The 15,410-nt window shown below is 54.5% G+C and overlaps 1 protein-coding gene across 15 annotated transcripts in view; it reads left to right on the top strand.

The window, feature by feature from the left end:
* Window positions 1-277: 277 nt before the first annotated feature.
* Kmt2d (lysine (K)-specific methyltransferase 2D) overlaps window positions 278-15,410 on the top strand; it is a 42,409-nt gene continuing 27,276 nt past the window's right edge. For 8 of the 15 annotated variants that reach the window (XM_030248624.1, XM_017316678.2, XM_030248625.1 and 5 more), the window contains exons 1-15: window positions 2,747-3,341; window positions 7,598-7,683; window positions 7,853-7,979; window positions 8,136-8,359; window positions 8,457-8,566; window positions 8,692-8,854; window positions 9,062-9,227; window positions 9,307-9,421; window positions 9,549-9,706; window positions 9,864-10,009; window positions 10,146-11,579; window positions 11,672-12,753; window positions 13,191-13,307; window positions 13,611-13,721; window positions 14,741-14,845. In XM_030248624.1, the coding sequence (XP_030104484.1) occupies window positions 7,635-7,683; window positions 7,853-7,979; window positions 8,136-8,359; window positions 8,457-8,566; window positions 8,692-8,854; window positions 9,062-9,227; window positions 9,307-9,421; window positions 9,549-9,706; window positions 9,864-10,009; window positions 10,146-11,579; window positions 11,672-12,753; window positions 13,191-13,307; window positions 13,611-13,721; window positions 14,741-14,845 (4,107 nt within the window). In that variant the 5' untranslated portion in view covers window positions 2,747-3,341; window positions 7,598-7,634. Of the gene's footprint in view, window positions 3,342-7,597; window positions 7,684-7,852; window positions 7,980-8,135; window positions 8,360-8,456; window positions 8,567-8,691; window positions 8,855-9,061; window positions 9,228-9,306; window positions 9,422-9,548; window positions 9,707-9,863; window positions 10,010-10,145; window positions 11,580-11,671; window positions 12,754-13,190; window positions 13,308-13,610; window positions 13,722-14,740; window positions 14,846-15,410 lie in introns of all 15 variants that reach the window. The other 7 variants (XM_017316680.2, XM_030248623.1, XM_017316675.2 and 4 more) reach the window with 4 other exon arrangements.

Below are 15,410 nucleotides of genomic sequence, written 5' to 3'. Positions count from 1 at the left end.
TTGAAGTCCTCACCAGCCTTTGACCTTCACATCCCAAGTGCTAGGTCATAGGATTGCAGTGCCGAACTTGGTGTAAGAGCTTGTACTAAAAAGGGTGTTGGAGCTCAGTAGTTAAGAGTGAGTGCTCCATGCTTTTGAGGACCTAGGCTTGGTTCCCAGCATCCACACAGTGGCTCACAACCACCTGTAACTCCAGTTCGAAGGGCTCTGATGCCCTATTCTGAAACTCTCAAGGTTCCTGCATCTATATGGTACATATAAGTTCACAGAGCTACACAGAAATACACATTTATTATAAACAAAACTGTTAAGTCTTTCTCAAGAGGATTAAAGTGGGAAATGAGGGGCCAGGGGTGGTACAGGGTTTTAATTCCAGCTCGCAGGAGGGAGAGGTGACATGAATCTCATCTCTTGAGTTGAGAGGTAACCTTGTCCACAGGTCAATGTTACATAAGACCATATCCCCCTCACCCCCCAAGAAATGAGGTGATTTACCCTCTGTTTAGGATAGTCCATCATAGATTAATATTACCTTCTAGTAGGAGTGTTTTCATTTTTGAGTACATGCAGTGGGGAGGTGCTTTCTGCTTTTCAATTCCCAATTAAACTTGTACTATAGCTGAGATAGTTGTGGGATCACCTGAAGTTTCTTTTTTGGAAATTTTGTTGAAATTGGCTTCAGTGATCAGACTAGAAACTTTGATGCTATGTATAGATAGCAGCAAGTGTCTACTATTGATCTCACCTACAACCATGGCCAAAGCCACACTGTCTAATGTGGCCAATTACACATGGTTAGGTCTAACATGGTTATAATTAAGTTACTGAGTTGCACCACTTACTTACCTTTCAAAGTATTCAATAGCTACATGTATCCAAGTGGCTATGTTCCTGTGGATACAGCCTGTTTCCACAGAATGAACCATGCTGTAGCCAGGGAAGTAGCCTCAGACCTAATTTGCCAGCTTCTCTCCATTCTTTTCTCTTAAATCTTTAAAAAAAAAAAAATTACATTCATTTTATCGTGTGTGCTTGTGTGTGGGAGCATCCTGGATCTTTGAAGGTCAGGGAACAACTTAGTTTCAGTTCTCTCTCTCCACTATGTGGGCCAGAGGGATGGAAGTCAGGCCTTAAGGCTTTGCAGTGAGTGCCTTTTACTCTCGGGGGGGGGGGGGGGCATCTTATAGGCCCTTAAAGCTTTTCTTTTCTTTTTTAATCTATGGGAAAATGTCCCCTTTGGTTTGCACTATGGGTTAACTTCTCAGAGTGACTCCTTGGGCGATTTTTTTCTTGTGTAGCCTCAGCCTTTTCACTTGTAATATGGAGATAATTCCACAATGTTGGTGAGGAAAGGGGGGGGGGAATATAAAGTATCGAGTACATAGTTAATTTGTCTCAACCTGCTTACTCCATGTATACAGTCTGTGCAGAAAGGTAATTCTAGTCTTCCCTCCTTCCATACTTGGGAGTGCGGGAGCTTGCCAAGGGTCTTATTCAGATTAACAATATTCCAACCAAGTAGCAGAGTATTTAGCTTAGTTTAAGGAAGAAGAAGAAGAAATAAAAGACAGGTTTAGAAGATTTTCGGGAAAATTAAATATGGGGTGGGGACACTCTACATTGATGTTTTGGTCGGGAAGTGGTTGTTTGGGGATCGCGAGGACACCGACAATACTTCTACTCCAAAGGGTCTTGGAGTTAGAAGACCTGAGAGTCGTCCAGCTTTCTTCCGGCCCCCAAACGTGGCAAGAACCCACCCTTTGCAGCGCCAGGCACGGTGCCTCACTTTCTCCATTTGCGGACTCCAGTTCCCAGGATGCAGAGCTGCGGCCAATCTCCAGGCTCTCTTTTCACCCCCCACCCCCCCTTGGCAAAGATTGTCCCCCAGCCAAAGAAAGGAGTTCCAAGGGTCAGTGACTTTAGGGAACAGAATTAAAAAGTGGCCAGAATCCTAGCTTTACCACCCAGAAGGTAAAGGAGGCAGCTCCTGGGCCGTGGCGAAGAAGAGGGGGGCTTTATTCCCACGTGTCTGCCCGGCGGCCAGCCTGGCGCAGTCGGGGTTAATCTGCAGCGGAGGGATCCCGGAGCGTGTGCGTAGAACTGCAGAGTCACAGCCTTTCCTCCAAGAGGGCTGTACCCCTCCGCCGCCCCGCTCCAACACAAAATAGGGCCTCCTCTTCTCCTTTCTCCCCTTCTCGAGTGGGGTTCCCCAGGCAAAAGGGCCCCCTGGATCTCGCGCCGGACGCTCCACGAGTCTCTACGATCGCTGCCCAGCTCCAAGGCGAGGAAAGAGCCTCTTCGCAGGAACCACCCTACCGGCCGAGCAGGAGGCGGAGGGGGGAGGCGGAGCGGCGCCGCGCTGCACTACTTTCCTCTCCGGTTGCAAATGGCTGCCTCGTTCCCCACTTTCCGCTCAGTTTCCTGACCCCCCGGCGCCGGGAGCCGGGGTTGGACCATGCACCTCTAGACCCCCCGCGATCAGTGCCTGCCGGGGGTCTAGGGGGTGCCGCTGACCACAGGCGGCCAGGCCGGGGGCGGGGCAGCTCCCGAGGCCAGAGGGGAAGGGAGGCGAGCGCTGGGCCTGGAGCGGCCGGAGGGGAGCGGGCAGAGGGCTCGCACCGCCCGCCCCTTCCTCTTCCTCGCCCACCAACCCTCCTCCCTTCCCCGGGGGGAGCAGAAGGTGGGGGGCTCGAAGCCGCCGAGGGGGGACGCTCGGGGTCGCGGAGCCCGGCGCTGGGTGTGTGTCAGGTTCGGCCCCGCCGGCTCCGCGTCGCCGTAGCTCGCGCGGCCCCGGGGCGCCGGCCCGGCGGGGAGAGGGGCTCGGCGCGGCTGCGAGGGGCTCACGTTCCATCCGGGCCCGGCGCGCGGCGCGGCGCGGCGCGGCATTCCTTCCGGGCTGCTGGGGAGGCGCCTCGACGTTCCATCTGGAGAGCCTCGACGTTCCGCCCGAGCCCGGCGCGGGCGGCCGGGGCGCTGGCCGGGCCCTAGGACTGAGAGGCCGCCCCGCGACGCGGATGCGGAGCCTGCTCGCCCAAGATCAAAGCCACCGGTGCTCTCTTTGTGTCCGCTCGGGATTCGCCGCCCTGGGGCTGTTCATGGAAACCTAAACTGCTGGAACCTGAGGCAGAGAACCCCTGTTGGATTTTTGCTTTTTTTTTTTTTTTTTTTTTTAAACCCCCGGGGGAAGGGTGACCACTCCGACCTGGATTTACCGTTCTTGGTCTCCCTAAGCCCCCCCGAGTGGGGGGCGGCTGTGCTCGCTCTGGCGGTTGGAGGTCGGGGAGCGGCCCGGGCTCTGGCCATGTTCTCGGATGAGGATTTCTGGATCGCCCTGTGAAGAGGTGAGTGAAGTCCGCCCGGCCTGGGCCCAGAAAGGGTTGGACTAGGGGCACAGCCAGATGGACTATCTTGGCCGGTGGCTGGCCTTTAGGTTGGAGAAAGGGGTGCCAGAGCTGGGGAGGGTTCCTTTGGCAGGGTCTGTCAAGGGAATCTGAGCCAGTTGCCACGGCAGAACCGAGGCCTGGTTTCTTGGGGTGTGCCTCTTTAAAGATTGGGGGTTCAGGGAACTACAGGAGTTTGGGAACATGTCCAGATAGCCTCTCTGCCTGTTTATTTTTGTGTTGAGGGAGTTCGACCAAACTAGGACCCAGGCCCTGATGCCAACACCAATCCCAGGCTGTTGTCCCCCACCCCCACCCCCAGGGTTCCTTGGGACAGAGCAACTTGGTGGGGGGATGCCACTGCCAGGTCCCACATACTGCCAGATTGGACTTTAATGTTGTTCCTACCTACCTGGGCACCCAAAACAATCCGTGGGAAACTCAAGGAGCCCTGAGTCCTTCACCCGGGAGGTGGGGGGGGGGGGGGAGGGTGGGTGGAAACTGGTGCGATGAAGAGGGGAGCTGGGGCATGAAGGAGGTGGGGCTGGGGCAGCTCTGCCCCTGCTGTTCAACTTAACTACTCTGCCTGGCAAAGTGACCCCAGCAAGGCCTAGTGGTGTCTTAGCCTGCTTCGTTTCCCCTCCTCTTGGGATGGACATAATCTCCGGGGGATTATAGAGGAGGCCGTTGAGATCTGTTCTCTACGAATGTGGGCTGCAAAAAAATGGCTTTTGTCTCTTGCTTTCTCTGGGCCTAGTGTAGAGTTAGCTGCCCATGAGTCCCTGGCCAATCCTGAAAGCCCCCGCCAGATCTCTACAATGCTTTTCTGGCTACGGAATGGTAAATAGTTCTCAGGTGCTGCCCCGGCTCTGCAGAGTAGGCTAGCTTGTGCCTCTTTGATGGAGAAATGACTTTATTTGTGCTCTTTTCTGCTGGAAGCCAGTGTTTCCAGCCCTGGTAGGAGGTGCTGGGGAGAAGGGGTGTGTATCTACAGCAGGAAGGGTGCAGCATGAGCCTCCCGCCTCAGCCTCTGGGCCCCGGGCTGGGGACAGCCTCTCTCACACCTGTCATGTTGCCCAGCAGGGATTTGGCTAGTGCATTTTGCGCCCTCATTCCACCCCCTCCAAAATACATTTGCTAGGTCTCCTTGAGTATTGTCTCAGAAAGGGGAAAGCAGGGGGTTTGCCCTTGAAAGCTTTCTGAGAGTTGGCATAGGGGTGCGGGGTAAAGTGAGCTGTCATCTATGGTCTCTGCCTCTCTTGTCTGCTCTTAGATAGCATCCTTAGGTGAGACTGTACCTTGTTAGCTCTGGCTGATCCCCTAGGCTACCCAGGGACAATGTGTTACCATTTGGATCCTTCCTAGAGGGCTGACTGAAAATGGGGGAGGAGAGAGGTGTGGTTTGATTCTCTAGCTGGGAACCAGGAAGTCCTGAGTCCCACTGAAGAGCTGTTCACTCAAGGGCTCCAGCCTTTCACCCCTCCAAGCCTCCATTTCCTCCCTTGCAGAGAAAATGGAGTGAAGCCTGTTGGTCTAGGGTGAACACAGGAAGGAGAGTGGTGGGGTAAATCTCTGCCACCTCTCTGGGCTGTTTTGGGTGTTTTTAGATGTAAGACTCCGGGTGTCAGCTCCCTAGCTCAGAGCAAGCCTGGCGCAGGTATTAGCCTAGTTTCGATCCAGGGAAAACCCCCTTGGGATATATGTGTGTGTCTGTTTACTGGCTGTGAATGATGGGATGGGGGAGCCCTTGGTTTTATTTGCTCAAAAGGCTCCAGGGACTTGATTGCTATGGCACTTGGTATTTTGGTATAGATGCTGGGCTGAAAGCTTGAGGAGTTAGGGGCTGAGGTTTCAGGCTACTTGGAGGTGTCCCTGGGTTCTTTATGGTACAGAAAAAGGAGAGTTTGCCGCTCAGTCTTGGACCTTCCATGGCTCTGTAAGTGGGGTGCTCTCTTTGCTGGGGTTTCTACTTTGATCCTCAAGGCTAGATGGAGAAGGTAGTTTCTGTACCTACTTGGGCAGTGCTAGCTTTAGCAGAGAGAGAGAGGGAGGGAGAGAGAGAGAGAGAGAGCAGGAGAGAGCGAGAGAGCGCTAGGGAGCGAGCTGTGCTTGGGGGAGGGCCGAGGAATGTGTCCCTCTGGCCTTGTGTCAGGTGGCCCTCCTACCCACTGTATTATCACTGTTGCCTTCTACTTCTCTTTGTTGCTGTTTGTGGCTCTCTTGGCCTCAACTCTGAGAACAAAGTTGTTGGAGGATCTGTTAGGAAGATATGGTTAGATGCAAACATTTAGGAAACTTTAAAGTCCTCTTGGACCTTCGGTGTGACCAGGCCTTGAATGATTGAATAGGCAGAGGGTCCTGGCTTGAGCCTTGAGCTCCAGTTCCCACTTCCCACAGGTGGCTTGTAAGGGCCTCTTGCAGTTCAGAGCATGCTCTGTAAGTCGGCCAGATAAGCATCCTGCTTTGCTGCAGATGGGTTGTTGTGCATGAGGCTTGGGAAGAGGTAATGGGTGTCGGGTGCTGCTGCTGGGCCTTCCCTGGCAGGGTCAGAGCATTAGGGGGAAAGGAACGTGGCGGCTTCACTTCTGCGTGGCTCCAGGGGGCCGCCAACATTGGCAATGGAACTGGGGGCTTAGGGAAGGAAACGGAGTCTGCGTTGGCTGGGAATTGAGTTACTGATTGCCGGGCACTTTGAGGGCTCCCCTTGTTATTCAGCCCCAAGTGATTGACCAGGGTATTTGCCTTCCAGTTTTAGAGAACAGGATTATCTGTACCCAGGTTGGTGTGACCACTGACTAAACAAGGGGAGGGGAAAACATGGGAGATGGATTTCTCAGACCTTTATCACGTACAGTTGTTTTTAAGGGCGTCTTCTTAACTCACACCACCTTTAGAAGCACTAGATTCTGGTTGAGAGGAAGGCCCACCCTTCTCACCAACAGCTGCAGGCACTAATCCTTCTCAGCTTTCTTATGTGGGGTTTCTTTCCTATTCATAATCTTGGGAATTCTTTTCTGTTTAAACAGTTTCAGTGTGGAGTTCTGGTTGGCCTAGAGCTCTCATTGTAGATCAAGCTGGTCTCCAACTTGCCCTTGATCCCTCTGCTTCTGTCTTCCAAGTAATGGTGTTATAGGTGTGTGCCTCCAGGTCTGGCATCTCTAATTCTTACTCTTGGCTCCTCTCAGTCTTCGTACTCAAGTGTGCTGCCTTGGAGGTCAGGGAAAATACACCCGGTGTTGTGTGAGTCTTAAGCTTTTAGATGTAGCTTTAGCATGTTTCGTTTGGTTTTGAGATACACTGGATTATATGAAAAAGGAAAGAGGGACCGTTAACTCTTCGAGTATTTGGAAACCCGGCTTGACTTAAGAGGAAGGAAACTATTCTGCTCTGTTAAGTCCTGCCCCATTTAGCCCTCCTCCAAGTAGCAATGTGCTTCCTGAGACTACAACTCCCAGCATGCTTAGCCCCGGGGCCTGCTTACACATGCTCAGTAACTCTTAAGGCCCACTTCTGTTAACTACTAGGAGCATCTAAGGAAGAAGGGCAGTTGGCGTTGCTAAGGGCAACAAACCTGAGGCCTTCATGCTAGGTGAGACCCAGGGCTCATGTAGGGCTGGGGCCAGTGGTGGTCCTGAGTTTCATATGCCTGGCAATTGAGGTTCCTCCTGTTGTATTTGGGATATCCTTGTTAAAAGCAGTGGAGATCCAGTCACGGCTATCCTTTAGTGTAGTGTTGTGTTAAATCTCTTGCAACACCCTAGGACTCTACTTTTTGCGGGAGGGATTTTGACATGACTATGACTAGGACTTCTGGGTCAAGTGGATTGCTACTTTCAGGCTGTAGGATGGTAGTGGACCTGAGATCTAAGAATAAAGGCCAAGGAATAGATAGGGTCCAGGAGTTAAAGAGAGACAATGGATGTAGTTTTAGTTGGAATGATTACCCTAGGAACTGTTACAGAGGAGGGTGGAAGTGTGAAAATGGAAAAGATACCAGAGAATCCAGGATGAGAGGAGGAGGTAGGTGTTTGGAGGAGAAGTGGGTAGGGGGTAAGAGTCAGAAAATGGACTCCTTAGTCACTACAACAGAGGCTTGTAGACAGGGTTTGTGTCTGATGTCTAAAGGGTCTGCTTACCATTAACTGACTTCTTAGAATGGGAAGAGGGCTCACTGGGGAAGCTTAGTGGACATACAGGTTATCTTTTGGCATCAACAGGTCTCCCCGAGAGGGCCCTGCCCAGTCGGAGAGAGGGATGGACAGCCAGAAGCCGCCTGCTGAAGATAAAGATTCAGACCCAGCAGGTGAGTAGAACACGTTTCCCAGTTTGCTGACAGCTTTTGGCTCCTCAGGGGTAGCCCTTTATTTCTGGCCCCGGCACAAATCCTGGCTTTGTCTGAAATGCACAGGTAACTGAGGAACTTTGTTCTCTGAGACAAACATTTAAATGCCATCTCCTGTCTGTTCATTCAGCTGATGGACTTGCAGCCCCCGAGAAGCCAGGTGCCACTGAGCCAGACCTTCCCATTCTGTGTATCGGGGAGGTCTCCGTCCCCGGTTCTGGGGGTTCCAGGCCTCAGAAGCCTCCTCATGACTGCAGGTAACTTGTGTGTGGAAGACAGGGCTTTATAAGCATATGGGGGTTTGATTGGAGAGCGAGCGCTTGCCAGAAATGTGAGTAGAGTACCTGGCTGTGCTAGATCACAGGGTCCTGGGGGTGCTGGCTGCCATGGTGCTGATGTCTGTGTGTCTACAGTAGGGGTCCAGCACGGCGTTGTGCTCTCTGTAACTGCGGGGAGCCCGGTCTGCATGGGCAGAGGGAGCTGCAGCGCTTTGAGTTGCCATCTGACTGGCCCGGGTTTCCAGTGGTACCCTCTGGGGGAAACTCAGGTCCCTGTGAGGCAGTGCTGCCCAAGGAGGACGCATCACAAATTGGTTTCCCTGAGGGTCTTACGCCTGCCCACCTAGGAGAGCCTGGAGGTGAGCTGGTTTGGAAGCGGGGTAGAGGCTGGGCCATCCTGAGCTACCGGTCACAGTGTTAACCTGGTCCTCTGTTTATCTCATCCCACCTATCAAGGGCACTGCTGGGCACATCATTGGTGTGCAGCGTGGTCAGCAGGCGTATGGGGGCAGGAGGGCCCAGAACTATGTGGTGTGGACAAGGCCATCTTCTCAGGGATCTCACAGGTAGGGTTAAGATGAGATGATTGCGTAGGTGAGGGGAGTCAGGGAGAAGTGGGCAGGCCTGGGGAAGGGCTAGTGGCTAACCTTGGCTAAGCCGGCCAGCTCTGAGGCTCTGCCCATCCTTGCAGCGCTGCTCCCACTGCGCCAGGTTCGGTGCCTCCGTTCCTTGCCGCTCACCCGGATGTTCCCGGCTTTACCACTTTCCCTGTGCAACTGCCAGTGGTTCCTTCTTATCCATGAAAACCCTGCAGCTGCTCTGCCCAGAGCACAGTGATGGAGCTGCACATTTGGGTGAGCAGAGCAAATGAGGGGCCAAGCGTGCCTTTGGTTTTAGTACTCCACAAAGCATTATTCAGTCTAAAATTGTAGTCATTCTGTCCCAGTCATTCTGCCTGTATGTGCCTGTATGCAGATACTCTGGTTTCTACAGAATAGTATACGTGCTGGCTCTGCTTCACTCAGTAGCTGACCTATACCTTCCTCCCCTTTCTCCGGCAGAGGAGGCTCGCTGTGCAGTGTGTGAGGGGCCAGGGCAGCTGTGTGACTTGCTCTTCTGTACCAGCTGTGGGCATCACTATCATGGAGCCTGTCTGGACACTGCTCTGACTGCCCGCAAGCGTGCCAGTTGGCAGTGCCCTGAATGCAAAGTGTGCCAATCGTGCAGGTAAGAGTGTAGCCATATGCCAAGTGTGGACAGAAAATGAGGCTAGGAAGGATCCCACAATGTGTCCTGTGCCCTCTAGGAAACCTGGGAATGATTCTAAAATGTTGGTGTGTGAGACATGTGACAAAGGGTATCATACTTTCTGCTTAAAACCGCCTATGGAGGACCTGCCTGCTCACTCGTGGAAATGTAAGGTGAGTATCTTTAGATGCCACTGCCTTTAGCATCTCTACAGTGGTCTTGAGTTTAATGGGTCACATGCATGCCTCTGTCTCCAGCTGAGGTTTGACTAGAGTCTGTCTTGCTTTCTCGCTCCCCTAGACATGCCGGCTATGTCGGGCCTGTGGGGCCGGCTCAGCAGAACTGAATCCCAACTCTGAGTGGTTTGAGAACTATTCACTCTGTCACCGCTGTCATAAAGCCCAGGGAAGCCAGCCTGTCACGTCTGTTGCCGAGCAGCACCCAGCTGTCTGTAGCAGGTAAGTGGTGTCAACTGAGATTGGGGCGGGGCATTGGGAGCGGTGAGCCTGGAGGGGCCATGTTAAACAGGCAGCCAGTCAGCAGTGCAGTCCACCTCGTTGATGGAGTTGTTAGCTGGAGAGAGCCACAGTGCCTGCTCCCCTGTGCCCTCTGCAGATTGTCCCCCCCAGAGCCTGGTGAGATCCCCATTGATGCGCCGGATGCTCTGTACGTTGCATGCCAAGGGCAGCCAAAGGGTGGGCATGTGACCTCTATGCAACCCAAGGAACTGGCGCCCCTGCAATGTGAAGCCAAACCACTAGGTGAGTAGGACATGAAGGTCCCTGAAATTAATCCTTGGTTCTGTGGCAAGAGTCAGCTTTTGCTTTGCCTCAGACCCTGCACGTTCTGTAGAGGTAGATCTGAACTAGGTAGGGAGATGATATGTTGTGTCTGCAGGGAGAGCAGGGACCCAACTTGAAGCCCAGTTGGAGGCTCCCCTGCATGAGGAGATGCCACTGCTGCCCCCGCCTGAGGAGTCACCCCTGTCTCCACCACCTGAAGAGTCACCCACATCTCCACCACCTGAGGCCTCTCGCCTGTCCCCACCAACTGAGGAGTCGCCCCTTTCTCCACCACCTGAGTCGTCACCTTTCTCTCCACTGGAGGGGTGCCCTCCATCTCCTGCACTAGACACACCCCTGTCTCCACCGCCTGAAGCCTCACCCCTATCTCCACCATTTGAGGAGTCTCCTCTGTCCCCTCCACCAGAGGAACTGCCCTCTTCTCCGCCACCTGAAGCATCTCGCCTATCCCCTCCACCAGAAGAGTCACCCATGTCCCCTCCACCCGAAGAGTCACCCATGTCCCCTCCACCTGAGGCATCTCGTCTTTTCCCACCATTTGAAGAGTCTCCCCTATCTCCTCCACCTGAGGACTCTCCTCTGTCCCCACCTCCAGAGGCATCACGGCTGTCCCCACCCCCTGAGGACTCCCCCATGTCTCCCCCACCTGAAGACTCACCTATGTCCCCCCCACCTGAGGTGTCCCGCTTCTTGCCCCTGCCTGTCCTGTCACATCTGTCGCCTCTGCCTGAGGTATCACGGCTGTCCCCACCACCTGAGGAATCTCCCCTGTCCCCACCACCCGAGGACTCTCCTGCCTCACCTCCACCTGAAGCCTCCCGACTGTCCCCACCACCCGAGGACTCTCCTGCCTCACCTCCTCCTGAAGCCTCCCGACTGTCCCGTCCCCGGGAAGACTCACCTGCTTCACCACCACCAGAGGACTCACTCGTGTCCTTGCCGATGGAGGAGTCACCGCTGTCGCCACTGCCTGAGGAGCTGAGACTCTGCCCTCAGCCCGAGGAACCATACTTGTCTCCTCAGCCTGAGGAGCCCCGACTCTGTCCCCAGCCTGAGGAGCTGCCGCTGTCCCCACAGTCTGAGGAGCCATGCCTGTCCCCTGTGCTTGTAGAACCAGGCCCGTCTTCTCAGCCTGAGGAGCCACACCTGTCCCCTGTGCCTCAGGAGCCACACCTGTCCCCTCAGCCTGAGGAGCCACACCTGTCCCCTCAGCCTCAGCAGTTGCACCTGTCTCCTCATTCTGAGGAGCCCTGCCTGTCCCCCATGCCTGAGGAGCCATGCCTGTCCCCACAGCCTGAGGAACTAAATGGACCTCCTCAGCCTGCAGAGCCTCCTGAGGAACCAAGCCAGAGCTCTGCACCTAAGGAGCTGTCCTTGTTTTCCCCAAGTGGGGAACCACCTTTACCCCCCATGCTTGGAGAGCCAGCCCTGTCTGAGCCTGGGGAACCACCTCTATCCCCACTTCCCGAGGAGCTGCCCTTGTCCCTGTCGGGGGAGCCAGTCTTGTCACCTCAGCTGATGCCACCAGGTAAGGCGGTATTAGTGTTCTGTTCCTCTGGGGGCAGTCTGAACACGTTATGGCACATCTAATCTCAGAGCCTCTTCTTCTCTCCTCCCCAGATCCTCTTCCTCCTCCACTCTCACCCATTATCCCAGCTGCAGCCCCTCCAGCCTTGTCTCCTTTGGGGGAGTTAGAGTACCCCTTTGGTGCCAAAGGGGACAGTGACCCCGAGTCACCGTTGGCTGCCCCCATCCTCGAGACACCTATCAGCCCTCCACCGGAAGCCAACTGCACTGACCCTGAGCCTGTGCCCCCGATGATCCTCCCCCCATCTCCAGGCTCACCCCTGGGACCCGCCTCTCCGATCCTCATGGAGCGCCTCCCTCCACCTTGCTCTCCGCTCCTTCCGCACTCCTTGCCTCCTCCGACCCCCCCTCCTTCCCACTGCTCACCTCCTGCTCTGCCGCTCTCAGTTCCCTCCCCGCTGAGTCCTGTGCAGAAGGCAGTGGATGTCTCAGATGAAGCTGAGCTGCACGAGATGGAGACTGATAAAGGCCCGGAACCTGAGTGCCCAGCCTTGGAGCCCAGGGCCACCAGTCCCCTGCCGTCCCCTCTGGGAGACCTTTCTTGCCCCGCCCCCAGCCCTGCCCCGGCCCTGGATGACTTCTCTGGCTTGGGAGAAGACACAGCCCCTCTAGATGGGACTGGACAGATGTCTGGCAGCTTGGCTGGTGAACTTAAAGGTTCTCCTGTGCTCCTGGACCCCGAGGAGCTGACCCCTGTGACCCCTATGGAGGTCTATGGCCCAGAATGCAAGCAGGCAGGGCAAGGCTCACCCTGTGAAGAGCAGGAGGAGCCTGGTGCACCAATGGCCCCCATGCCGCCCACTCTCATCAAATCTGACATCGTCAATGAGATCTCTAACCTGAGCCAGGGCGATGCCAGTGCCAGTTTTCCTGGTTCAGAGCCTCTGCTGGGCTCCCCTGACCCCGAGGGGGGCGGCTCCTTGTCCATGGAGCTGGGAGTATCCACGGATGTTAGTCCGGCCCGAGATGAGGGTTCCCTACGCCTCTGCACTGACTCTCTGCCAGAGACAGACGACTCCCTGCTGTGTGACACTGGGACAGCAACCAGTGGAGGCAAAGCCGAGGGGGACAAAGGGCGGCGGCGAAGCTCCCCCGCCCGGTCCCGAATCAAACAGGTAAGAGGCTCTCACGCCCCTGGATGTGCCCAAGCTCCTGCTGCCATGCGTGAGTCACAGCCCAGTGCTAGCTTTGCACTTGACTTCCTGCAGCCTGGACTGCATAGAGCCTTTAGCTGCCTAGCTGACTGCTATGCATAGAGGAGGTAAACGGTTCACCCAGGTCAACTGGGACCAAAAACGTGGTACTTGGAAGGAAGGCACTGCTCGGTTTTGCTCTTCTCCCATGGTGGCTGTTCTTAGAGGCGAGGTTGGTTTGGTCATTACTCACTTAGTACTTGTCGATACTTGGAAACTTGACTTCTTTTCTGTCCCCGAGTGGGACACCTGGGTCATTTTTATAAAGCTGTTAGACGCTTCATTTGTCATCTTTCCCTCCAAGCCTGTGGGCCCAGCACACGCAGTCCTCCCTGTAATGGGTCCCTTCCATCACTTAGGGTCGGAGCAGCAGTTTCCCAGGACGACGCCGGCCTCGTGGAGGAGCAGCGCATGGAGGCCGAGGGAGAGGACGGGCCCGACTGAAGTCGACCACTTCTTCCGTTGAGACACTGGTAGTAAGGACAGGCTCCGCACCCCCAAGTCTCACCCCTTAAGCATGCCTCACACACTCCTTAAGAGTTAAGCACGCTTAGAATCCTGTCAGTCCGATGTTTGCTAGCAAGGGCCTGACTACTTGGCTCTGAGGATTCTTGAAACCTCTACTGTTGGGTCCCAGTAGGGGAATCTGAGTGGTCTGCCTCTTACTTAGGCCTTAGCTTAGCCAGGCATGCACACCTCTCCTCTGCATAGGGGAAAGAGGGCGGCTTAGCTGAGGCAGACTTTCCTTCCTCACTCTCTATAACTCTCTGCTTATTAAGGTGGCTGATATTGATAGTTCTCCTAGCAAGGAGGAGGAGGAGGAAGACGATGACACCATGCAAAATACCGTGGTTCTCTTCTCTAACACAGACAAGTTTGTTCTAATGCAGGTACTGTATGGAGTTAGGATGGCCCAGCTTTAGCAGTGAGAGAGGCATACTGAGTGCACTCTTGCTTCCCCCTACCCCTGCCCCGTGTGTGTGCGTGCATGTGTGTGCACGCTCATGTGTGCGTGTGTGTGTGTGTGTGTGCGCGCGCGCGCGCGTGCACGTGCACGTGTGTGTACGCTCGTGTATATGCGCGTGTGCACGCTCATGTATGTGTGTGTGTGCGTGTGTGTGCTTGCTCATGAGCTTACTTGGCTGAGAAGGTGGATGGGAACAATCAGGGCCCCAGTTTGCTTGTTGCGATGGCTGCTGCTGAGGTGGTCCAGGTGGATTGCTAATGCTGCATGGTGAAAAGGGCAGAAAGGGAGCCCGGGGAGCCTGTATAGCCAGTACAGTTGCCCCCAGGTAATCTTGAGCCTACTTTTTTTTTAGACAAGTCTCTACCCTAGCTGGTCTTCCTATACCTGCTTAAACTGATGCTAGACTACATACCTAGTTACTAGATTAGAGCAGGAAGTTTTCCTAGGGAGGCACAGCTTCTCTGAATTGGGAGGGAGATGCAGGGGATCCCTGGTGACCTAGTGACTGTCTTAATGCTGGGGGATGGGCTTCTAATTGACTCCCTGGTCTTTGCCTGGGACCAGGGACAACAGACATGTTTGTAGGCCTGGGTAGATGGCTTTGGAGGAATGCTTGCTCTGTAAGCAAGAGGACCTGAGTTTAAATCCCTGGGACCTATTTAAAAGCTGCCTATGGCCATACACGCCTGTACCACTGTTGGGGGAGGAGACAGGTTGGTCCCAGGAGCTTGTTGGCCAACTAGCTTAGTTGGAATTGTGAACTTTGTGTTCAGTGAGAGACTGTCTCAAAAAAGGGGGTAAAATATAATAGAGGAAGACCTTTGACTCCCTCCATATACTGTTCTCATCCCCCACCCCAAGACAGACAGACATAGGGATGGGGAGACAGACAGAAGACAGGCAGAGGCATGCTTGCACATTGGGGTATTTGTTCCTCTGCAGGACATGTGTGTGGTGTGCGGCAGCTTTGGCCGGGGCGCTGAGGGCCACCTCTTGGCCTGTTCACAGTGTTCTCAGTGCTATCACCCGTACTGTGTCAACAGCAAGGTGAGCTCAGCGCCGGGAGTGTGTGGGCGGTGGGTAGAGTCAGTTCTCCACTACCCTATTCCCCCACACTGTTGATTTTTTATTTTACTACATCTGTCTGGTGGGGGAAGGGGAACATGTATGTCAGGGTGTAATTGTTGAGGTCAGAGGCAGCTTGTAGAATCCACCGTGTGGATTCTAGGGGTCACACTCAGGTCATCAGGCTCAGTGGCAGGGTCCTTTGTCTGCTGAGCCACCTCACAGCCTGACACTCGATTTCTTTCTTCTTTTTTCTTTTGTTTTTTTTTTTTTTTTTTTTGAGACAGGGTTTCTCTGTGTAGCCCTGGCTGTCCTGGAACTCACTTTGTAGACCAGGCTGGCCTCGAACTCAGAAATCCTCCTGCCTCTGCCTCCCTACCCTCTACCATACATACTGCCTGGATCCCCCACTGCTCACTGTGCCTCCCGAGTGCTGGGATTAAAGGCGTGCGCCACCATGCCTGGCTAACATTTGATTTCTTAAAGTGGCTCTTGGAAGTTATTGATCAGTTGTCAGTCCTGTCAAATTCAGGGAAAGGTGCTTTGG

Source organism: Mus musculus, chromosome 15, assembly GCF_000001635.26.
Source record: "Mus musculus strain C57BL/6J chromosome 15, GRCm38.p6 C57BL/6J".
Classification (NCBI taxonomy): domain Eukaryota; kingdom Metazoa; phylum Chordata; class Mammalia; order Rodentia; family Muridae; genus Mus; species Mus musculus.
Note: the sequence above shows the minus strand (reverse complement) of the source record. Positions and strands in the feature narration are given on the sequence as shown.